The following is a 24997-nucleotide window of genomic DNA, read 5'->3' as shown; positions in this document are numbered from 1 at the left end:
AGAGAAGGAGGCTCAGGGTGCAGGGGAGCATCTAGCAGACACGAGATGCTGCCTGTGGGAAGCTCAATGAGCCCCCGAGGGGGCAAACCTAGCTCCTCATTCTCCCAAGTCTGTCTGGCTACTTCCCACTAAACCAGGGGCTCTTTGGGTGAGGCTGAGACAAATATTTTCTCTTGTCCCCAACACTGCCTGGCCCAGCTTTCATCGGAACACTTCCCCAGTGACTGAGCTCTTCCAAAAAGAGGGAGCAGGAGGGACATGGGCCTTGGAGAGCTGAAACCTCAGCAGGCTTCCCCAGGGCTTAGCTTGCACTCCTGTGACCTGTGGCCCTGTGACCTGGGGTATACCATGTGCTGGGACCACTCCTTCCCTGGCCCCCTACCCCTGCCAACCCTGGCTGGTTTCCCTTTCCTGTTCTCACTCCTGCTTCCTCTGCCTTCTTGTTCTCCAAGATCTTCCCAAACACAGGGGGAGCCGTGGAGAAAGGCCTAAACTGCGGGTAATCCAAAAGGCATTTCTCTTTGGCTCTGGAATGCATTAGACAAGTTTTTTCTCCAGCGGCAGGCAGCACCACCGTTGTTTCTGCAGGCCTGGGGCTCACATTACAGCCAGTCTGCCTTTGCTGAGCACACCCGACTGGGCTGCAGCCTGGGGACAGCTGGGAGGGGTGCGAAGAGGCCAGTCACAGGCCAAATGCTTACACTGACCAAACCAGGAAGAAACACTACATCCTCATGTTATGGTCCCAGTTTACCTGGCTTTCCCTCCTAGCCAGTCCACTGTCCCAGCTCCAGCATTTGCAACCTCTGGCCTGGGCTATACTGCACCAGCCCCTAATCGGTTTCCCTTTGCCAAGAGTCATTCTTCTGTACCCTTCCCACCCTCACTGGATCCTCTTGTTACAATTAGCTTTTTTCTTTAAAAAAAAATCTTGGGGCTGGGGTTGTGGCTCAGAGGTAGAGCACTCGCCTAGCATGCATGAAGCATTGGGTTTGATCCTCAGCACCACATAAAAATAAAATAAAGATATGGAAAAAAACTTTAAAAATGCAATTTAATATTAAAAAAAATCTTGACCCTTCACTCCTTGAACAGCTTCCTAGCTTCCTTCCTTTTTTTCTCCCGACTACTGGGGACTGAAACCAGGGCTGCTTTACCAATAAGTTACATTGCAAGCCCTTTTACATTTAAAAAAAATTTTGAGAGAGGGTCTCTAAGTTGCTGAGGCTGGCTTTGAACTTGCAATCCTCCTGCCTTGCCTCTGAAGTCACTGTGATTATAGGCATGTACCACTATACCCAGTTTCTCCCTGGAACAGCTTTCAGTGGATCCCCAGTGCCTCCAGGACAATACTCCTAATTCTTTAGCATAATATTAAATAAGACCTTCCAAAGATGACCCCATTCAACCTCTTCAGCCTAATCTCCACCCCTAAACCCTCCCCACACTGTATCCCCCACCCCACCAAGTGCCAGCCACCTGATACAGGACTATCCCTACTTTCTGAACTTCCTGAATTTGTGTATCTCAGTTCTTTTGCTCATGTGCCCTGTGCCTTTCTCTCCTTCCTGGGCCAGTTTTGATGGCCTATCACCTGTGAAATCTTTTCCCAATCTAACTGAGCGCTCATCCCATCTTCCATGGTTCTCAAGGCACTTGGTTCACCCTTCTATTAGAATACTTCTAAGCCAAGCATGGTGGCACACACCTCTAGTCTCAGTGGCTCAGGAGGCTGAGGTAGGATCGCAAGTTCAAAGCCAGCCTCAGCACCTCAATAAGGCCCTAAGCAACTTAGTGAGACCCTGTCTCAAAATTTAAAAATAAAAAGGGCTGGGTATGTAGCTCAAGGGTACAGGGGAGCACCTAGCAGACACGAGATGCTGCCTGTAGAAAGCCCAATGAGCCCCACGAGGGGGCAAATCCAGGTACAGGATTCTACATCCAGTACAGAAAAAAGAACAACTTCCAGTAGAGCCCACTGTAGAAAGGCTACAAAAGCAACATTACTGTGGTCCCCTCTGGGGTCCAGGAATAGAAGCTCATGGTGGATTGGAACTTTTGTTTTCACTTGACACCCTTCTGAACTGTTTGAGCTTTATACAATAATAAAACTGCTTAGAACATTTGGTCTTTATTATTAGAGTTAATTATATACTTATCTGTCTACTACACTAGACTGGATTCTTTGAAGCCCAGAGCTGTGTTCTGGTCCTCAAGGTTTGACCTGGTACAGCTGCTTAAGACATGTTTATGAAATTGAATGTTCTGTATATCTTAAAATATCTACCCAGATCCACAATCCTTATCCCTAAAATGCAACATTTCTTCCAAATGACAGCAAACACTTGTCATCACATGTGATTAGGGAATGGAGTGTTGTAGGTTGAGAAAGGAACTACAGACATTGTACACTTGGCTCATCCTTCTCAAAGAATGGGGAAAACCTTCCAGAACTTGCTGGTAATCAGAATCTAGTCTGATAATTCAGAAGGCACTTCTGAACCCACAGAGCTTCAGAGTACCCCCCAATTCTTTACTTATTTATTTTTGCGGTGCTGGGGATTGAACCCAGGGCCTCATGCATGCTAGGCAAGTGTTCCACCACTCAGCACATTTCCAAGCTTCTTACATTTTTATTTTGAGACAGAGTTCCACCAAGTTGCTGAGGCGGGTCTCAAACTTATGATCCTCCTACCTCAGCCCTCATGAGCAGCTGGGATTACAGGTGTGTGCCATGGCACCCAGCCCCTTCCCCCAACTTTTTAAAGACTTGAACTGTCCATGTTGTGCTACAGCTATAGGGGAAGGGCAGTTTTAGAACAAGCACAGGGGGATGTCATGTCAGGAAGGCAGCCTTGCCCACAGCCAGCTCTCAGCTGACAACACGCCTGCTGCCTAGCTCTCGGAGCAGCTCACACAGTGGCATGCAGCCCTCGATTGCCCATTTTCTGTCCACACCTAAAGCAGACTACCCTGGTCCTTTTACTGCCTGCAGTCCAAGATCCTGTTTCAGAGAAGGAGGAGCTGAACACTCTGGAGGAATTAATTCACTGTGCAATACTATATCCCAGAGGCCCCACCCCACCCTCAGGGATCAGCTTCTGCTCAGAAGAATAAGGACCAAAAGCCCCTGAAACCTGATCCCTACTAGTGCCATCATATAGGCTATTTTTATTCTTATCAGGCCATGGGGGAAGGGATGCAAAGAAACCAAGGTCTAGTGAGCCTCATAAATCGAGAAGCTTACTTCACACATTTCTAACCCATCATCCACCCGGCTCCCTGACCTGTTCATGTCACACTAGTTTGCTGGTTTTTTTTTTTTTTTTTTTTTTTTTCCTTCAAATAGGGTCTGATTGATCTGGGCAAGGTGGTGCACGCCTGTAATCCCAGCTACTTGAGAGGCTCAGGCAAGAAGATCACAAGTTTGAGACAGGCCTTGGCAACTTTGTGAGACCCTGTCTCAAAAAAATGGGTCTGATATTTGAAAAACAGATATCAAGGAAAATTATCCTTAAAATTGTTTGCCAAGGTAATCGGAGACTACTTCATGATGCAGGCTAGGAACACAAGGGCAACGGATCCCACATTCCCATTCTCCCAACCAGCACTTTCACACACTGATGTGCTGGGAAGCCCAAGGAGAACCACAGCCCTGCAGGTTGAGCTCCCTTCTGAATCATCAAATAAAGAGTCAATTTGGTTGAGTTTAACACTAAGTGTCAGGTATGCTACAGTCTCAGAACATGGGTACTCTATTATCAGACACACAGTCATCTGAGCTGGCAGCATTGATGCCATCACCTTGCCCACATTAAGGCTATGGGAAACCAAGCTGTGGATTGCTTAAAGACCCTAGCGGCTCCACAGCTATGGCAACCATATGTCCCCGCTTTTCCAAGAATCTCAATTGCAAATATTCTGTCTGGCTGTCCCCAGAAACCACAAGAATGTTCCAGGGATTCTAATAGTTCATCAGTCCTACAGATTATCGCTTATACACAGAACAGTATCCAAAGGCTTCAGGGAGTAAATCCAGATTTGGGGTTCTGGAGATTCACACATTTGATGGACCTACTACAGACCGAGAGGTCCATGTACTCCAGTTTGAACAAAAGTTATGTTCAACATGGGCTGGAGGGTCACGTGGGCACTTGTCACATGTTATCTTGCCTACACTCCACTGCTCATTTGCCAGGTCCTCATCTCCTTCTGGAGAGCTCCACCTTCCCTGAGAGGCAGGCTAGATGTTGCCAGGATCCTGGCACTTGGTCCCTACAGATCTCTCAGACACTTACCCGCGGGACACGGACACTTGGAGGTTGTAGCAAGGGAGAAGAGGCTTGTCTGAGAGCTCAAACATGAAATCATCCTCTTCCAAATCATCTCCCTCTTGGTCAGCACTCCCAGGAGGATTATGCAGGAGGTCACAGGCAAATCCGTCTTTTTGCTCTGTATGGAGAGTACATGGGAATTAGAACTTGGCTATATGTACGAAACCAAAGACAAAAAAATGCCAGTCAAAGAGGCATAAAGGGGATGATTAGCAGATAAACGACAAGGCCACAGGTCCCTGGCTGGGATCAAGGTTTATTGAACCCATGGCTCACATTCTTGGGAGAGCACGTGAAAGTTATATTCCCCCAAAAAAGTATTTTGTGGCAGAGATTCATTATATTCCTCCACCTGCTGATTGGAAAAGGCAAGGTGATGTGAAGGATGAGCTTCCCAGCTGTTGGAGATTGAGGCCTGAAGATGCTATCCTCAGTCAAGGGCAGGCTAAAAACACCTGCTCTTCTCTGGCTGCAGCTTTCCCAAGCTGCTTTACTGCCTGATCCCTAAAGCCTGGGGGCTCAGATGGTTCCCTTTCCAGCCACATGTTTGGGTGTGGCTGATTGAATTCCATCCCAATCTTCTCCTGCCCAGCTTCTCTCAAGCTTAGAGATAGTCAGTTCCCTTAATCTTCAGCCCCTGGCCCAATAGGCAAATGCTAAATGACCAGCACAAAGATGTACTGATCTTCCAAGAGAGGAAAGCTTGAACCAGAAGGCTAAGGCTCAGAAGACAGCAGCTATCTCAAAAACTAGAGTGCATCATCAGGGGAGGGGAGGGAGGGAATGATAGCTGCCAGATGAGGATTTGGGTCCCTGTTGAGTAATACCAAAAAAAGTGTCGAGGCTCACAAGGGGTGGGGGGTGGCTTCTGGGAGAGTTAAGACAAAGCAAGGGAGGAGAAAGGGACCTTGGGAGAGAGAATTTTTAAAGTACTCAGGGTGGGGAGTAGTAGAGGGCCAAGGAAGGATGGCTTTGTCCAGATGAGTTTTACATCTTCTCATTCTGGCAAATGAGGTCACGGTCTAGTGGTGGAGGGATTATGGTCTGGATTGAAATGGACTGTAAGCTACTAACAGGTGAGGAAGGACCTCCACATGGCAATTCCCATCTTTGAAAAGAATCAGTGAAACCCAAACCAAGTCCCACGTCTCTAAACCATAGATGAGGGTAGAATTCTTTCCACCTAAAGCTTACCCAACACAGAACTGCTGTAAAAATCCCAGGATACACCAGGATCACCTTCTGCCCGGCCCTGAAGATCTGAGAGGTGATCTGATGAAAGAAGAGAAGGCCGTGAGACAAGGAGGACAGGCTGGAGAAGGCAACTCGAGGAATGTCCATGAATATGGGGTTGGGGCAATGGGAAGGAAGGAAGGATCACAAGAGAGGCAGGAGTGACCAGACAGCGATCTGCTTCTTGTTCCCAGTCAGAGACTGCAAACCAGCAGCCAGGACCCCAATCTAACCCACTGACCACCTGAGATTTGGCCTAGTATTTAAAATGCAACCCCTAGCACCTTAAAACTGGGAATTTCCCTTAAAAATATGGATTTCTAATTTTTGTGGAAAAAAAATTGAGAGGATCTGGCAACATTGCATCCACATTCCTGCATGTCAACAGTTGGCTGGAGGGAGCTGCGACATGTGCGGGCTTCAGTCCCCACCCAGCCTTTTCCCTCTTTTACACATCAGCCTGAAGGCATGTAGTTTTGGGACCCCTGCTTCAAATGGTATAGGTTATTCCTCTGCAGGCAGAATCCTACAGCAATCCCAGGATTTTCCTTCCCTGCTGGTTCCAATGTTAACATATCCAATCAGGATGTTTCCACTTTAAAGTAAGTGGCTGTGGGTAGAGCTCAGTAGTAAAGCGTATGCTTAGCATGTGAGAGGCCCTGAGTTCCACAGCCAGCTCCAAAAATAATAAAAAAAAGTAAGATGAGCATAATTCCTTCTGTTTTTGTCTTTGAAATACATGGGAGAAAAGACGATATTTATCCTCAAAAACACCTTTTGCTTCCACTCATAAGTATATACACCCAAAAGAATTACAAACAGGTGTTCAGGCTGGGGATATAGCTCAGTTGGCAGAGTGCTTGCTTTGCATGCACAAGGCCCTGGGTCCAATCCCCGGCAACACACACACACACACACACACACAACAGGTATTCAAATAAAAACTTATCCACAAATGTTCATAAGAGCTCTACTCATAATAGAAAAAGGTGGATGGGAAGCTGAGAGAGGAGGATCCCAAGTTTGAGGGGTTCAATCCCCAATACAAAAAAAAAAAAGGAAAGAAAGAAAGAAAAGAAAAAAGGTTTAGAAGCAGCTCAAATGGCCATCCACTGGATGGATAAACAAAATGGAGTATATTCATACAGTGGAACAGTATTTAGCCATAAAAGGAATAAGTATTGATGGGTGCTACGTGAAATAAAAGAAAAAAAATAACTCATACAGGAAAAAAAAATCCATACATGCTATGACCTGGATGAACCTTGGAAATACGATAATAAGTAAAAGAAGTCAGTCACAAAGGCCACATTTATAAGATTCTGCTTATACGACATGTTCAGGGTAGGCAAATCCATAGAGATAGAAAGCAGTTTGGTGGTTGCCAGGGGCTGGGGAAAGGGGCAGATGGGCAGTCACTGCTAATGGGGATGGGGTTTCCCTTTGGAATAATGAAAATTTTCTGAAACTAGATAGTGGTGATGATTGTACAACATCATGAGTGTGTTTACTGTCGCTCGATTTTATACTTTAAAATGACTAAAACAGTAAATGTTATGTTATGTGTATTTTACCACAATAAAAACTTTTAAAACCACTTTTGTTTCCTGGCTCTAAAGACAGACTCAGGTCACTCTTAGTAACCTCCTTGTTTCCTGGTTAGGCACCAACTAGTGGAATTGTTTCACCTCTTGGTTCCACCTGAACAAAAAGCAGGACCACAGCTTTTATGACAAATTCAACTGTGCCATCTGTGGATGCATGGCCCCGCAGTTATCAATATGCCAACCAATACAACTGGCAAGCTGATTTATCTATATGTAGTTGCCACCAGCCCTCAAGCAACACCTGGGCAACAGGACAGGAGAGAGTCCAAAGGGCACAGGTGAGGTGAGGGCGTCACCTGCAAACCAAATCTCAGGAGGAAGTTGGCAACCATTCTTAAAAGGAATGGAACTCATTTCCCCCCATAGAAAGCACCTCCACCACCAGATGCACCTTCCTTCTGGGTCATCTTAGCATCCTATTAACTGCTACCCATTTTTAGGCATCTTCTAAGAAACAAAGGGATTCCTCCAGTAGGAGGGCATCCAGAGAGAAACTTTCAAAGCAGTGGTTGAGCAACCAGAGTGGGAAACCTTCAGTCATGAACATTAGATCTTTGGTGTTTCAGGAAAAAACTTGGAGGTTGCACTGTCAGCTTCTGTGCTCTTTACTCTGTGCCACTTGAGAATTGGAAGCAGTTTCTTCCAGAAGCATCTGTCAGGTAGGTAGGAGTCTACTCTGGGCCTAGCCCTGTGCTTGGTGTCATGGAAGATAAAGGAATGAGAATGTAAGTCTCAAAAAGACAGGGTGTCTATTGGTCTTGTTCATTATTACCCAAACTGTACCTAAGCCCAGTTCCTGGCACATAAGAGCTTAATATGGGGGGAATCACTATAAGGTGAGACTATAAAGTGCTTGCTCAACCAGCATGCCAAAACAGATGCACTCCTGCTGGTTGCCCCCTCCACCCACAAGAGGTCACACAAGGATTCCATCAGAGCAGCCCAAGCTCACCACATTCCTGGGGCTCCTCTCTAGGGACTGTCTTCAGAGCCCCCGGCACATTCCTCTAATTCTCTGCACTGCCTGCAAATCTTTGTCATGTGCAGGTGAACCTGCCCTTCTGAGACAGACAAAAGTTAACTGGCCTGAGCAAAGATGGAACAGGCCTATGAGTGGCACACAGGAGGAGCTCCAGGACCTGCTCAAAGGTACAGCTTCAATACGCGTTCCATAGATGTTCACATACAATCAGAATGAAGTGAACTTCCTTTTCCTTGATCCTCCCTACACCTACTGCAAAGCACAACTTTCAGTTCTTTCCTCTTATCCTTTCCTTGAAAAAGTTCCCTGGGCCCAGCAGTCCCCCTCTCCTATGTATATAATCAAAAAATATGGAAAATGGATAGTAAAACACATACTTGTATCTGCATGATCATAGCAGCACTGTTGACAATAGTTAAAAAAAAAAAAAGGTGCACACTAGCAGGGCACGGTGGTGCACACTTATAATCCCAGCCGCTCGGAAGGTTGAAGCAGGAGGATCACAAGTTCAAAGCTAGCCTCAGAAACTTAACAAGGCCCTAAGCAACTCACTGAGACCCTGTCTGTAAATAAAATACAAAAAAAGGCTGGGGATGTGGCTCAGTGGTTAAGTGCCCCTGGGTTCAATCCCTAGTACCAAAAAAAATAAGGTGTACACTGCCCAAAAGTCCATCAGTAGATAAAGGGAAAAGCACAATGGAATATATACACGCAGTGAAACATTACTCAGCATAAAAAGAATAAAGGACTGAGACATGCTAACACGAAGAGACCTTGAAATCAGTGTACTCAAGAAAGAACCCAGACATGAAAGCCCCAGATTGTATGATTCCATTCATAACAAAATTTCTAGAAAAGGTAAATCTGTAGAGACAGAATGCAGATTAATGGTTGCTAGGGGTGGGTAGGAAGGGGAAATGAAAGCAACTACTTCATGGGTTCAGGGCTTCATTTGGGGGTAACAAAAATGTTTTGGAACTAGATAGAGGTAGTGGTGGCAAAATATATTAAATGCAGTAAATACTACTGGATTGTTCACTTAAATCATTAATTTCACATTACAAGGAGTTTTACCTCGATGTGCTTTTTTTTTTAAAAGCACCCTCAGAGCTTCATTCCAAGAGTAGACCCTCTCACCTCCATGTGAGCAGCAGCCTGCAGAGTTTCTCTGTTTCCTAGGGTTCCATAAACCCCTCCCCTTCTCTACCAGCTAAATCACCAGCTGAGGGACATGAAAGGATTGAAAAAACAAAAAGTAAGCCGTCTTCAACATGGGGTCATATGGCAGAGGTCTCTAGAAAGAAAAACAAAACCCTGTGATTCAGTGACCTCAAGTGGTAAATTGCTAACCCTTCCATCAGTGGAAGGAAAAGCAGTCCTGGCACTGCCTTGGATGCCCTGACCAAGCTGTGGCAACTCTCTCTGACTCCAACGTTCCTTCCCACAGAGGAGGAAAAAAAACATGTCTGTTTTCCTTCTGCTCGCTTGGATATTACTCTTTTCTTCAAAGGGTCAAAGGTAAATCAGTCACAGGCCTGCCTGTAATTTGGTTCATGGGGGAAGCCTTCCAAAGGCCTTTTGGGGGGGGGGGGTTTGGACAGCTTGATACTCCAAACCCAAAAATTAGGTAGATAGTGTTTACTGTCTGGCTTCTAGTACCCAGCACAGCACCCAAAATCTAATAGGTGCTCAATATATGAATGGGACAGGGAGGGAGTGCCATTTGGTCCTTCATGATCTCACAGGAAATGAGCCTCACCTCAAATCAACCCAATATAAGAAAATCCACATTTACAACCCAGATGAATTACCAGCATCTTCTGCTTTACGAAAGGATTCATTACAGGATGCCTGTAAATGGTGACATTCTGCTGCATACATAGAAGATTTAAATCACAGACAAGTCTTTCAGAACAGGGCCCTTGCACAAAGCAAGGGAAGCTGTACAGGAGGCATGACCCTGATGCTCGGGCCCCCTTGACCACTAGCAGAAAATAGAGCCCTTTGTGCCCTACAGGGATTCACCTTCATTTTTGTCCAGTGAGACCTCCATTGCGGGGAGGAGAATGATGATAATCTATAAAGTCTGGTCAGGCAAACACTTGGGAATGAAAAGAAAAAAAATCCCCCAAAACAAAATAGTTTCTAAAATACCTCAAAAATACCTCAGCCAGATAGGCAAGGTGAAAACAACAACAACAAAGTCCATGAAAATGTATCCAGGTGGGGGGGCAGGGAAGGAATGCTTCCCTAACCTCCAACCTACTGCTTCTCGCAGTCACTATCCAGTTACTCCAGTGGTTTCTGGAGAACTGGTAGGGAGGAGTCCAGAGATGAAAAAAGAAAGCGAAAAATACCCAGATCAAAGCATTGAAAGAGCCCCTGATGTTGGTTGCACAACATCATGAATGTCCTAAATGCTACTGAATTATTCACTTTAAAAGGTCACATTAAGTGAATTTCACCTGATATTTTAAAAAAGCCACTGAGTATTGTCCTTTCACCTTCTCTCTACCAAATAGCCTTTGGGGCCAAGTTCCCCCACCCTTCCTGGGGGAAGCCTGTTGACTCCTGCCAGTGCTTGCCTCCCTGGGGCTGAGGTCCTAACCTGACTTGCTAGAACTTTTCCTAACAGGCTGATAGAGCTCAGTCTTTGCATGGAGAAGTGGTGACCTAATCTCTAAACCTGCATAGCTCCTGACCTCCATTATTAAGCCACCTCGTGCCTATGAATTGAGAAATGTTGTTAACATTTGAAAGAAGGTGCTCAGCCTGAATAGGGTAGAAGTACCAGTTTTAAGAAAAGTCTTCCCAGTCAGGCATGGTGACCCATGCTTGTAATCTCAGGCCTGGGAGGCTGATGCAGGAGTATCACAAGTTCAAGGCCAGCCTCAGCCACTTAGAGAGATCCTGCCTCAAATTAAAAAGGGTGGAGGATGTAGCTCTGTGAAAACACCTCAGGGTTAAATCCCTGGTACTATTCCCCCAGCAAAAAACAAAATTCTTCTCTGGATTTTGCAACATGAATGGGCATTTGAGTTAGTTTAAGGAGATGTCAAAAGACTGATTAGGAGTTGGTATGAGTTGACAGTAAGAGGAAGAGGGGGAAAGAGAGGTTGGGGATATAGCTCAGTGGGTAGAGTACTTACCCAGCCCTGGGTTCAAGGCCCTAGGTTCAAGCTCCAGTACAGCAAAAAAATGAGTGGGAAAGGTGTTTATTTCTAATTTTTTTAAGTACCTAAAAAGTATTTAAAATGGTCTCAACATTCAAACTCTTTGGGGGGTTTTAGAAAAAAAGAGTTCCTCTGCTTACTAAGGTGGTCAGAGATAGCTTTACTTAGACCCAGAGAGTTCTGAGACCCTCAGGGAGATTTCTAGCCTGGAGAGGCCCTTGCATTGACCAGTTTATGAAAGAGTTTCACACTGCCTTTATCATATTGAGATGTTCAGGATGTTCATCTGTGCCCCATTTTCCTGGGAATCCAGTGGAGTACAGATAACACATGTATATCTGAGAGAGAATGCATGTGTGCCTGGTATGTAAGAGGGGGCCACAAAGAGCACATCCCTAGCGACTAAAGGGAATGATGGTTATCACTGGCCCAGGACAAACGGCTGAATGGAAATCCAGAAGTTGCTCTATCCCTTAAGAACAGAGGTTTGAGGAGCCAGAGCTAGGGGAAGAAAAATGGAAAAGGCAGCCCTCTTGCCTCCCGGGCTGAGGTTCAGTCAGGCTGGGAGGACTGAGGCCTAGATTCCAAGGTTCAGGCCAGGATCTGAGTGGAGGGGGGCTAGGCAGAAGTCAAAATCTCCATCAGCAGTCTTCCATCACCCTTGCTTTAATCCCCAGCTTCCACCAGTCTAAAGGCAGTGCGCCCCACCTGTTTTTCCTTTCATCAGAAACTTCAGCTCAGGTTCACTGAGTTAACCTCTGTTTAATAGACAAATAGGCCATGATTGGGAACCCAGAATTGTATCTCTGGCAGATAGGGTTTGGGGCCGAGGTTCGGGAATAAGTAGATCCAAAGTCCAGGTAAGAGAGGGGTGAGAGGTCTTAGGTTAGTTGGTTCCTGGTCCAAGAGTTTCTACTGCAAACACTGAAGTCTCTAACCAGGTTCAGAGATAAAATTTTCAGCAGCTCTGTTACTCAGGCAGTCTGAAGTAACAGCCAAGTGTCAAAGCTATGATGTCACTAAGAGGTGGGGTTCTGTATTACAACGTCAAATCTAATGAGATTCCTACTGAACATATATAAGCTAGGTGCCACCTTTCCCCTCTTCCCCCTGCCCAACTCAGTAGAGCTATCTACCTGCAGACTAACAGCTGCTACCCACTATGGAGAAAATAAGTGCATGCTGGCTTGTGGTCCTTACCATGGGCCTGGACACAAGTCACTTTTCCATAAGGGACAGGTGAGGGTGGAAGAGATGAAATGGAGAGAAGGGGGATTACATCACAGTAACCACTGGTAAGAGCTGTGAGGAATAAAGCTTCAGGGAGGGTCCCAGGGGTTTCACTTTGATCACAAAGAGAAATTGCAAAAACAATAGCAACATGCTAAGCATCACTTCTTTGCCACTGACATCCTATTCACAGCACAGATCAACACATTTTGCCCCCAACCAAATCTACTAGCAGAGCTGCTGTCCCTCAAAGAGGTCTACACCAGATACCTAGTGAAATGGGTCCCCATGGGCTTCCAGGATCCTGAAGAGGTTGAAATGTGGACGCATACAGCAAGTGGCTTTTTATTTTAAAGTAGCTAGAGATTTCTAAGAAGCTGAAAAAAACATGTGAAGTAGGAAGGTGCTCCTCATAGGTAGCTGTTTGGGATGGAGGAGGATAAAAAAGATCCCCTGACAGGTTCAGGAGTCAGAGGTCAGAGGATACTGGCTGCAAATCTCGGCCACACTTACCACTCAGAAAGCGTTTCATGGTGTCGCTGCTGGCCAGCTTCATGGCTGTCTGACCCGAGTAGGTGGCCAATGTGGGATCAGCCCCATAGGACAGCAAGAGCCACATGGTTTCCAAGTTGTCATTGACCACTGCATCATGAACTGGCCTGTGGAGGTGATATGGGGTGAGGAAAACAGGGTCCAAGTGGGAACTATGAGCTTTAAGCTTCAGGCTACTTCATCAGAGAAAAAAAATGAGATGGCCCTAGGATAACTCCAGTGGAACATGATTAAGCTCCAGGGAGGGGGACCACCTCTGACCTGTAACCCCCCCATACCTCCTTCTCTCTCTGTGTTTCTTTCTCTACCCTCCCCTTACTCTCTTTACCTCAGCCCCCCCACCCCCACATCTTGGGATAGTCCCTAGGGCACAATGAGGTGCCACTAGTAGCTCAGAAGAGAATGGGTCCCTGATGAAGGTTAAAATTAAAACAGATACAGGGGTTAAGACCTGAAGAACCCAGGTGACTGCCCAAGAGCAGGGATGGGCAGAGCAGCTCCACACTCCAGCCAGTGGCCAAATGGAAGCTGCAACTTTTGGTCTGGATCCCCCTACTTGTCATGCAGCTGAGGTTTATTTTACCTAGGAAGTAGGTCCTCTGGTAGAACAGAGGAGAATGTAAGTTTCTCTAAGATGTAGCAAGTATGTATTTTTTTTAAAGTGGGTAGGAAGCAAATTATAGTCAGGCTTGGTGGTGTACACTTGTAATCCCAGCAACTTGGGAGGCTGAGGTAGGAGGATTGCAAGTTTGAGGCCAGCCTAGGCAACTCAGCAAGGCCCTATCTCAAAATAAAATTTAAGGGCTGGGTTGTAGCTCAGTGGTAAAGTGCTTGCCTCGCACACATGAGGCCCTGGGTTCTATCCTCAGGACCACATAAAAATAAATAAATAAATAAAAATAAAGATAGTATGTCCATCTACAACTAAAAAATATTTTTAAAAAATTAAAATGGAGGACTGGGGGGTGTGGGTCAGTGGTAGAGACCCTGGCATTCAATTCCCATAACCACAGAAAAAACCAAATTAGAAAAATCAAATCTAGAATCTTAATCTAAGGTCAGCCTCCCATTAGTTCCTAAGGCCCCAGATTCTGCCTGAGACAGGGCCCCACCAGGATGAAATGAAGGAAGGCTTAGTGATCTTCCTGGTAAGAGCTGCATGAGATGGGATGAACCTTGGAAAATCTTAGCCTCCCCTTAGTAAACAGAGTAGACTGGCCATCCAGGAATTCATCCTGCTCTAAACCGGTTCCCTCTTCAGTCTACAAAAAATTTTCCAAAAGGCTTCCTGGAAAGGGCTCTCTGCAACTCGCTGCTTGGTGTGCTACAAATGTCCAGGCTGGGGCAAGTTCTTTTCATGGAGGGGCTAAGCTGGAGATGGGGCTTGGCCTCAGAGAAGGAGAAACTTTCTTGCCTTGTGCCATCCTGTGCACTACAATTCACATTGGCACCATGCTCCAGCAGGATGTTCAGGATGTCAGTCCAGCCCCGGGAACAGGCCTCGTGCAGGGCTGTATAGCCAGCATTATCGCGGTGATTGACATCCTCACTGTCCTTCTGGAGGCAGTACAGAACAACGTCCTGTGGGGATAGGGATAGCTCCATGAACAAAGAGAGGTCAAATTCTCAGAATCATACCAGTTAGACTTGAAGCCCCCCCAATATGTCTCAAAATCTTTCTTCAAAGAAGTCAGTTCTAGCCAGGCATGGTGGTTCATGCCTGTAATCCCAGTGACTTGGGAGGCTAAGGCAGAAGGATCACAAGTTCAAGGTTAGTCTATGCTTAGGGCCTCACTCAGCAATTGAATGAGGCTTTAAGCAACTTAGTGAGATCCTGTCTCAAAATTAAAAATAAAAAGGGTTTGGGGGTGTAGCTCAGTGGTAAAGTGCCCCTGGATTCAATCCCTAATACCAAAAAGAGAAGTCAGTCCTGAGCCACCAGTCACCAAGACCCCAGCTCTAGGCCATTTCCTTGGCAGTGGAGAGGCATTTTCTTATGATAAATAGCACTCATCTAGGTAGTTGTCACTGGGGTAAGGTCCTCAGAGGGGCTCCCCTGCCCACGCAGAGCTCATACTCCCAGACCTGGACTCCCTGAGCTTTGTGAGCCAGCTCCAGTCCAGGGAAATGATGAGACGTGGTAGTGAGCACAGCTTTTGGTGGTAATTCAAGAACTGGGAAGGAAGAATTGTTTTAAGTGCCATCCTTGGATGCTGGGCTCAGCAGGAACAATGTTCCTGCCAGTTCCAGCCCTCCCCTCAAGTCAGGATTTTTCCAAGCATAATTCAGTCATTCATCTATACCTTAATGGTTAACTTCCTTGGGCTGAGCAGACAGGACCAGAGGGGAACTCCAGTAACTTGAAGCACCCTAGCTGGGATGGATGAGGCCTTGGGTAAAGGGCTCAGTAGATACTGACTGACTGACTGACTTTCAGAACAAGGTACTTGCCATCAGCCCTCTTTGGGGCACTAGGAGATGGGAATCTTAGCCCTTCTGCCTGATACCTCAGAGGCTAGCTGGCCAGAGTGAATGTGCGTGTGCCTGTGTTGGGGGGGGGTGCTGCCACCTGTCCTCAGAAACTGGCCTCCTGCCATCCTTACCATACATATGTTCGCTTCCAGACCATTCCTTTCCTTCTAATCCTGACAGGCTGCCCTGACCTCTGCTTCTGCAGTGATGGCCTGTTTACTGGTTTTGCCTCCCACACACGCACACAAGAAAATAACTTTGAGGGCCAGATGTGGGCTACCATGCCTGAAATCCCAGCAATTTGGGAGGCTGGGGCAGGAAGATCCCAAATTCCAGGCTAACCTTGGCAACTTCTGCTGAGGCAGAAGGATTCCAAGTTCAAAGCCAGCCTTAGCAACTTAGTAAGACCTGTCTTCATATAATAAGAAGAAAAAGGACTGGTTATGTACTCAGTGTTAAAGTGTCCTTGGGTTCAATCCCCAGTACCAAAAGAAAAAAAAAGATGGCCATGGGAAGGAGCCACTATCAAGTCTTAACAACTCAGCTTTCCTGTGCTGACCAGCCTGGCTGGGAGTGGCAGTCTTGAAAGGAATAGAAACTTGAAAAGAAGGCATGCTATTTGGGCATGTTGGCACATGCCTGTAATCTCAGTGATTAGGGAGGCTGAGGCAGGAGGATTGCAAGTTCAGAGCAAGTTTCAGCAATTTTGCAAGGCCCTAAGCAACGAAGTGAGATCTTGTCTCTAAATGAAAAATAAAAACAAGAGAGGACGTGGCTCAGTGGTTAAGTGTCCCTGGATTCAATCCCAGTACCAAATAAATATATAAATAAATAAATAAAGGGCTGGGAACATGGCTCAGTGGTTAAGTGCCCCTGGGTTAAATCCCCAGTACCAAAAAAAAAAAAGGCATGCTATGTAATCCAGCAACTCTACTGCTAGGAGAAAATTCTGAGGAAATCATCAGGGCAAAAATACATGGTAAAGAGAGTTTGTATCAAGAAAAAGTGGAAAATGACAGAAATGTGTGACAACATAATTTAATCATGGTAAATGAAGCAGTCTTCTAACCCTACCCTGGCACTTGGAAATCAAAAGATCTTGGTTTGAATTTTGACATATATATTCACAGTATTGAGTGATCTTGAACACATCATTTAACATTGCTAAGCCTCGATCTTCTCATCTGTAAAATGAGGATGATAAAGTCTATCTCCACAGGCTTACTATAATCAAAACTCTTATTAACATGACAAAAGGGGTGTTCAATAAATGCCAGCTGCCTTTCCTGCCTACTTTCCAATGTATGGGGAAGTAGTACAAGGTGAGGTTAGCTCAACTCTGCCCCTCAAGCATGCTCCTGACCCTTCTACCAGAAGCCAAAATTAGTGGAAGGTGCAAAGGAGATGAAGAGTGAGCAATAACCACCCCTGGTCCTCTCTGAGGGTGGGAGCTACCACAGAGGGAAATTCAAGACGAAGTGAAAATCCCAAAATCCCCATCCTGGCCTAGGAATGCAGTGGGTGATATTGTGTTACCATTTCAATTGCATTTATCCCAAACGGACATTCAAATAAGCGTGCATTCCCACACACTGAGATCAGACAAAGGCAGCCCCACAGGCCATGTGGGCAGTAGAGGGAGGCCAGCTGGGACTCAAGCCGAAGAGGAGCCATTGACAAGACACTCCCTCAACAGAGGCCCAGGCCAGTGTCATGTGTGGCCACAGGAGCTGGCTCACCTTATAGCCGAGACGTGCTGCCCGCTGCAGGAGGGTCTCACCAGCATTTTTGTTCACAATGAGCCGCCGTGCCTCTGGGGGGATCTGCCGAGTTGTAGGTGACTCTGAGGCCTCCTCTGGGCCGGCACTTCGGGACTTAGAGGGTGTACATGGTTCAGTGGGCTTCACTGGGGTGGGAGATTTGGGAGATCGTGTCTTCTGTTGGCTCCAACGACCTTTACCCTGGAAAGCAGAGGTGCAGCCCTGGGTCAGGCCAGGCAACCAATCTCATCCATCATGGCCATGCCACTTGGTTGCCAAGGCCATCTCACCTCATCAGTGTTTCATGTGGTGCTTTGCTGAAAGTACCCCAAGTGGCCGTAAGGCCACTGCCAACTTTGAGGCTAGAGGTTGAGCAGGTCACACTAGCCATGTGGAGCATTTGTTAGATCACCATGGCTTCCTGTGCACTCCCACCATGGGTTGGGGAGTGAAGAGAATCAAATCTTCAGCCCCATAAGCCATGGAATGATAATGGGTTTGGGAAAGTGGGGGTACAGGGTATCCCAGCTTCTCTCAAGCACTCTGCAGGCCTTTGTTACCTGCCTCAATGTCCCCTCATGTGGTCTGCATGAACCACGTCTTTAAGTAATGAGGGCAAAGTGAAGCAGAGACAGCTGTCATTTAAATAGTCACACTTCTTAATGCTTTTACTCTTATTGCAAAAATCTCCCCCCAACTCCCACCTCACAGGCTTTTCCCATCTTTCACCACACCCAGCCCCCAGATCATACTCAGGCCCACCTGAGGTGCGGGAACAAGCTGAGGCTTGGGAACAAGACAGTGCTGAGTTTAAAGCTTGCCTCTGCTACCCACTACCTGTAACACCTGCGGCCTGGTCCAACCCCTCTGAGCCTTTCGCCCTTGCAGGGTCTGTGAGATAATGAACTACTACCAAGGCTGCACCGCAATGAACAGGGAAGGAATTTACAAAATGTTAGTAGAGTCCTGTCCTCACAAGAGGCACCTGGGTGCCTCCCCCCTGCCACCGCTATTTTGAACTGAAATGTCTATGCAGGTTCACATGCATGTTCCTACCATGGCATACTGGTAGGAACATTGGTTTATGGGGGCAAGTAACTTATTTCTTTAATTCAGGGGTCTTTAGAGCAGAAGGAACTGTACTCGAGGAGCTATATACTTAGGCAATGAGATGTAAGAGCCTCTTTTGTCTGGACCTAGGTTAGATGGTGTGATTTTAAACTTGGGAGTTGATGCCATAGTTGGATGAGACTTGGGAAGGGTAAATATACTTGGGAGTGATGTGAATCATTGAAAGCCAGAGGGAAGACTGTGGCAGCTACCCTCCAAAATGGCTCTTGAGGATCCTCCCCACCCCGTGACATTCATTATTTTGTGTAACCTCCTCCTCCAATGGATAGGGCTGACCTGTATAATCAGTAGGAGACTGCAGAAAGGACCATGTATCACTTCCAAGGCCAGGTCCTGAAAGACATTGTGGCTTCTGCCTTGTTTTCTTTTGGATCACTCACTGTGTGGAGAAAGCCAGCTGCCCCATATCATGAGAATATTCAAACAGCCTTTTGGGGAGACCCATGGAGCAAGGAAGGGAGGCCTCCTGCCAACAACCATAATCAACTTGCCAACCATGTGAGCCAGCTACCCCGAAAGCAGATCTTCTGGTCCGAGTCAAGCCTTCAAATGAATATAGCCGTGGCTGACACCTTGACTACAACCTCATGAGACCCCAATCCAGACCCAGTTAAGCTGCCGCTTAATCTCCTAAACCCCAGAGACTGTATGAGACAATATATGCTTATTGTTGTATTAATCCACTACATTTTAGAGTGATTAGTTACACCACAATAGAGTTAATATATATACTTATCCAAATCCCTCAGAGCATTAAGATTTCACTTAAATCCTATATACTCTACACTATTCTACAACACCTCTGATCCTACTCCTTCTTTATCTGCACATCTGGAGCAGAGAAAGAATCACAGACTGATGTCTGATGTCTCACTTTCTTATTTCTTTCCAATGTTTATGTTTTTTGGTGGTGGTGGTGGTGGGGTTTCTGTGGATTGAACCAGGGTTCTCCATCCCCAGCCTTTTATATATTTTTTTAAATTTTTCAGATAGGGTTTCACTAAATTGCTGAGGGTCTTGTTAAACTGCTAAGGCTGGTCTCAAACTTGCAATCCTCCTGCTACAGCGTCCCAATTTCCTGGGATTACAGGCGTGCACCACCATGACTGGTTGGTGTCATTGTTTTTAGCATTTTATGGGTAAGTCTTGATTTCCTCTGCTAAGATTTAAAAAAAAAAAAAAAAAATTTTTGAGACAGGGTTTTACCATGTTGCCAAAGCTAGCCTCTAACTCCTAGGCTCAAGAGATCCTCCTGCCTCAGCCTCTGCAATAAGCTACCAGGCTAGGTCTTAAGCTCCTTGGGGGCAGGGTTTATACTGTCACCTTCTATTTAGTTTCTTAAAGCACTGGACTCAGAACTCAGGGTCATCCCTGAGTCCAACAGATAGGTATTGTGTGAGCCATGTATAGAGCCTTGGGTGGCCAAACCTAGGAAGACAAAGTTAGAAAAGGAGAAGTAGCAGAGAAAAGATGAGGGGTCAGGGCATTTATTTCCTCTGGTAAATCCCAAGATCAAGAGAAGCCCAGTCTTCATCCCAAAAGGGCAGAGGTACAATCCCTAGCAGAAAGACACCAACTATGAGGGTATAATGTTGCTTTATTGCCAGGAGAATGGGGCATTTAATGGCAGGACTGGAGTATGCTGGGTAAAGTACCAGGTTTTCACTAAGCCAAGCCAGAAGCCAAAGGGTGACTCTCTTTCTGGGGGCCAGAGCTGCCAGAGAGCAGGAGGGAGGCTGCCTGAAAGAGGGAGGAGCAAGAACAAGTAGGGGGACCCCTCCCCCTCTCCAATTCCCCCTGGCTCAGAGCCCTTGTGGGAAGAAGCCCTTGGCCAATGTCCTGCTTTAGTGCTGCAGAAGCGTCCCCCTCCCTCCCCCGCCTTGCTTTCCACTACAAAGCCCATGCCATGGGGGCAACCAGAGCAGGTGGTGGGACTGGGAGAAAAAGAAAGGCGGGAGAGAGAAAGGGAGGCCCTGAGGAGGGACAAAACCCTCTCCAGGAGAACATTTCAACAGACACACTGCCAGGCAGAACAACCAGACAGAAGCATCAGAGTGTGGGGCTGGTTACCTTTGTGTGGGACTGGGCCATCTGAGTGTCTGGGGCAGAACAGGGGAAGGGGAGGGGGAAGCAAGAGACAGGGACGCCCACCTTTTGCCAGAGCTGCTCGGGGCTGCAGTGTTTCCTGCCTACTATCCCCCTCCCCCTGTGTCTCCAGGATACAGATAGAAGCCACCCATTCAGAGTCTGTGAGGCACATGGAACCATTGGGGCTGCAGAGGTAGACAGGCCTGCTCCAAGTCCCAACTCTGGCCCTCTGGACCACTGAGTGACCATGAAATGAATCCCTCACCTTCCCTCAGTTTCCTCACTATAAAATGAAGATAATATAAGTACCTAAGTCTCCAAGATCCACCCCAGGAATTAAGAGCAATAACATGAATGAAGCAGAATTAAGAGCAATAACATAAATGAAGCATTTAGCACAGACCGGGGATTCCTTGCTCTTCCCTTAAGCCCCTCCCTGTCTTTCTACCACTCTGGGGGTGAGAGGAAACGGATGCCACACCATGCCTCTGTCCCCTCATTCGTGCCTCTGCCTGAAGCACAAGGATGCAGACCAACCCTCAGAGAGTACTCTACCGTTATCAAAGCCTGTCACAGACATTGCCTCCTTTGTTCCCCCAAGCACCCTTGTGAGACAGAAAGGGCATGAAGTATCAACTCCATTTTTAAAGATGAGCAAATAGACTCGAGTACCTTGTCTGAGCTGGAACAGGGTTCCGGAGAGGGGGGAGCAGAAAGGAGGGGGAGATAAGCACCCACTCTTTGACAGTGCTATTCAGGGATCCCTGCTCAGGAGCTGGAGAGAGCAGTAAGAATCACAACCACCAAAGCGAGCCCATTATAGCCTGTTTGGGTTTTTTGATTGTCAATGACAAATACTTATTATGGGTACAAACTTTACCTTAGACTTTCGCTTTCTTCAAATGCAAAACTCACCCAGGATGAGGACTAATATTTTTTTTTTCTGAGGATACAGGGTAGAACCCATTACCAATGCAGTGAGCATCAGATCCAAAAGAGATGTCAATTATGAATGGGGGTGCCTGGCTGATTGGTGAGTGCCCACTCACTCAGTCAAAGAAACGGGGGTGGGGAGAGGCAGCTATAACTTGGACCCAAATAGAATTCTTTCAGCTCCACCCTCAAGCAACCTTTGTCTGGACATCAAAACCCTTGCTTCTACAAGTTGTTTTCTACCTTGATTGACTCAGAAAGCTCCATGATTGGTTTCCAGTGAGTTAAGCCCAGACAAAAGCTTCTTGATTGGATGTTAACAAGCTATTCAGGCTAACATCCTGCCATATTCTTTAACTCTTCCTGAACTCAAAGGAGATCCAAGGATTGTAGAGGAAAAGTCATGGTGGGCCAAACTCTACAGTTGGCTATAACTTTAGTTCCCATTCTTCAAATCCACCCCCAACCCTTCTAGAACTAATTTAGAACTCTTTAATAAACATGGGTTAATTTGATCATTACCATCCACTCCCTCCCTGCCCTCCCCGAGAAGATTCCTGCTGGAGGAGTTCGGTGGAAAGCTCCCCTGCCACACACACATACTCCTGTCCCCTGCCCTGTTCCCCTGGTGGCCACATACCTTTGACTCTTCTGAGACGTTTGCCATGTGCTTGGTCTTGCACTTTCGTTTTCCTGATGGCTTTTCTGAATTGTCAAGGCAGGCTGGCTCCTCCAGGTTATTTGGGAGGAAACCGTTTGGTGAATCTGAGATCCCCTGGGCTTTGCTGGGCAAGAGAAGGTTCCTATTCCTGAGGCGATGCTCCGAACTTTGGGAGGGAGTCTTCTGCTTACGATTCTTTGAATCTGGGCAAGAAACAGGAAAGAATAGATATCAGAGAAATGCAACACTAAAAAGCAACGCCATCCTCTAAGATGAATCAGAGGACTTCGGGGATTCGAATCACTGTGCAAAGTTGTGTAACTATTAGTTCTTGGTATATTATGCAGTGCTGACTATTCCACTCAGTGCTTCTCAAATGGACAGTATAGTTCAACACCAAAGTCCCTCCTCCACAAGCAAGAGACAGCTCCCAGCCCTGCCAGCAGGGTGGGAGCCCATCTGGCTATTCCCAAGATGAGGGTAATTTTAAAGAATTTTTCCCTAGCCCAGAACAAATCAGAATTTCTTTTCAACTTTCTCTCTGTCCTCTTTGTCTGGATCTCCAATATAAAAACAAATCTATTCAGGTGTGTTGGCAAACACCTGTGATCCCAGCTACTTGGGAGGCTGAGGCAGGAGGATCACAAGTTTGAGGCCAGCGTGGCAAATTAAGAAGATCCTGTCTCAAAGAAAAAAAAGGACTGGGAAAGCTGGGTGCGGTGGCACATGCCTGTAAACCAGCTGCTGGGGAGGCTGAGGCAGGAGGATCACAAGTTCAAAGCCAGGCTCAGAAACTTAGCAAGGCCCTAAGCAATTTAGTGATACCCTGTCTCAGAATAAAATGTTAAAAAGGGTTGGGAATCTAGTTGAGTGCCCCTACATTCAATCCCTGGTACCAAAAAAGGGGGCAGGGGCTGGGGATGTACCTCAGTGGTAGAGCACCCCTGGGTTCAATACCCAGTACTGCAAAAATACAAAAACAAAAATACAAATTTAGTGGCTCCACTGAAGTATCAGTATAGTAAGGTGGGGGCTACACGTAGAAGGCTGCCTTTATGGTCTATCCAGCTAACTGCCTTGTTTGTCACTCTCTGAAGACACAAAGATCAAAGCAACAGAAACTCCCCAGGACTAGAAGGTGTCATGGGCCTACTTAGCTGGTGGGCAATGGAAGAAAACTGCCACCTTCCTTGGTTGGAAATCAAGTCACTTGTGTCACTGAAACACACGAGGCCATATCTCTATTTCTAACCACAACTCACTGAATAAAGTGCATTCTAATTTCAAAAAGGCTTGCTGGGAACTCCATTAGCAAGAGCCTCAACCTTAGGGTTTGCCCTAAACTCCATGTGTAGGGGCGAGAGATTGTATTTGCTCTCATCTCTTAACATCAGTGTTGTGTGGCCTGGCCACTCTGTGACTGGACAGAAGCAAGCCAGAAGCTCTGTGAGCCTGTTTCCATACCTATAAATGGGGAGAATATAATCCACATCCCAGTAGTGGTAGGAGAATTAAGTGAGATCATACATGCAAACTCCTTTACAAAGTGTTATAAAAAGTAAGGCACGATTATTATCTTATTTAAATGCAAACTCCTTAGTAGGGCCATGCCTGTGTGTTCTTTATCTCCCCCATGGGACTGAACACAAGTACTGGTTTTTTGCCTAGCACATGGCAAACGATCAATATGTCTATGAAGGGAATTAACTATAACCTCAGTTTCTCTACATCCTGAAATGAAGGCATTGAGATCCAAGAGTTTTCAACTCACCTCCAGCCACATGGACTCTCATGTGTGACATTGCCATGGGCAAACCCAGATATGAGAGTCATGGTTCCAATATGGCAAACTGTCTGTAACTTATGTACAACTCCTAAAGCCACCTCTTTTTCCCAACTAGCCCTAGCCCACTGTCCAAGAATTGCTATGCTGGATGGTCTCTAATGGCACTTCCAGCCAGAACATCTAAACCAGGGCTTTTGATGCAACACATTTGGACTGAGGCAAAAGAGGAAGAAACAGAATGGTGCCTTGTGAGGACCTCAGGAAGCATGAAGAGCCATATTAGAGCATTTAATGCCACAAGCAAAGAAGCAGCCCCCTCCCCATTTACCTAGGGCAGGGAAGGCTCTGGAGTTTATTCAATTGCAGAGGAACAAGGGCTTTATAAGAGTACATAAAGGAACAGAGTGGAGGTAACAGGTGTGTGAGGGGAATGGCTCTTCCTATCCTCTCCACAGGTGAAGAAGGGAGACCAGCTAAGCCCAGGATGAAAGGAAAGGTCACAAGGCTCAGACAGGAGGAGGGTGACCTGCTTGTCTGACATTGATCTGAAAGACAGGTAATAGTAGGAGGGACTAGAATTTCCTGAGGAGAGACACGTATGTCAGACAATTCTTGCATGAAAATGCCATCATTAAATCTGGAGGCAGTTAACCAGACCATATGCCAAAGCCAGCTGCCTCAACACAAAACACTTAGATACATCCATGGAGGGATAATGACCTATTTTCCACAACTGGAGCTGCCCCCAAATCAAGCAGGATGCCCTGATCACTGGTGTTCTCCCATGTTACTTCCTGTTGAATGCTACAGAGAGCTCTCTCCGCACTGGGTAGTAAACTGGACCAGGCAACCTTGAAGGTTGTTCTAGTTCCAAGAGCTGATAGCTCCATAGGAAGCTTCCAAGCTAGGAAACCACCCCTCATTAGAGAAGATCAGGTGCAACAAAGCTCCTCTTCATCCTAACATAAGTGGCGCAGGCCAATGATTTGACAACTCATTCATGACCAATCCATTATGGTTCTGGAAAAAGAAAGGGAAAATTGCCCCCACTCACT

The 24997-nt window shown here is 46.5% G+C and overlaps 1 protein-coding gene across 5 annotated transcripts in view; it reads right to left on the bottom strand.

Annotated features, from left to right (window-relative positions):
* Positions 1 to 24997, bottom strand: part of Bcorl1 (BCL6 corepressor like 1) — a 68260-nt gene that overhangs the window by 2106 nt on the left and 41157 nt on the right. For all 5 annotated transcript variants that reach the window (XM_071606135.1, XM_071606132.1, XM_071606133.1 and 2 more), the window contains 6 exons: positions 22136 to 22359; positions 17323 to 17544; positions 14526 to 14692; positions 13073 to 13218; positions 5529 to 5606; positions 4299 to 4452 (listed from right to left, as the gene is read on the bottom strand). In XM_071606135.1, coding sequence (XP_071462236.1) covers positions 4299 to 4452; positions 5529 to 5606; positions 13073 to 13218; positions 14526 to 14692; positions 17323 to 17544; positions 22136 to 22359 — 991 coding nt within the window. The remainder of the gene's footprint in view (positions 1 to 4298; positions 4453 to 5528; positions 5607 to 13072; positions 13219 to 14525; positions 14693 to 17322; positions 17545 to 22135; positions 22360 to 24997) is intronic.

The sequence above is a fragment of the Marmota flaviventris genome, chromosome X (assembly GCF_047511675.1).
Source record: "Marmota flaviventris isolate mMarFla1 chromosome X, mMarFla1.hap1, whole genome shotgun sequence".
NCBI classification, from domain to species: domain Eukaryota; kingdom Metazoa; phylum Chordata; class Mammalia; order Rodentia; family Sciuridae; genus Marmota; species Marmota flaviventris.
The sequence above is the reverse complement of the archived record's forward strand: the minus strand, read 5'-3'. Positions and strand labels throughout refer to the sequence as shown.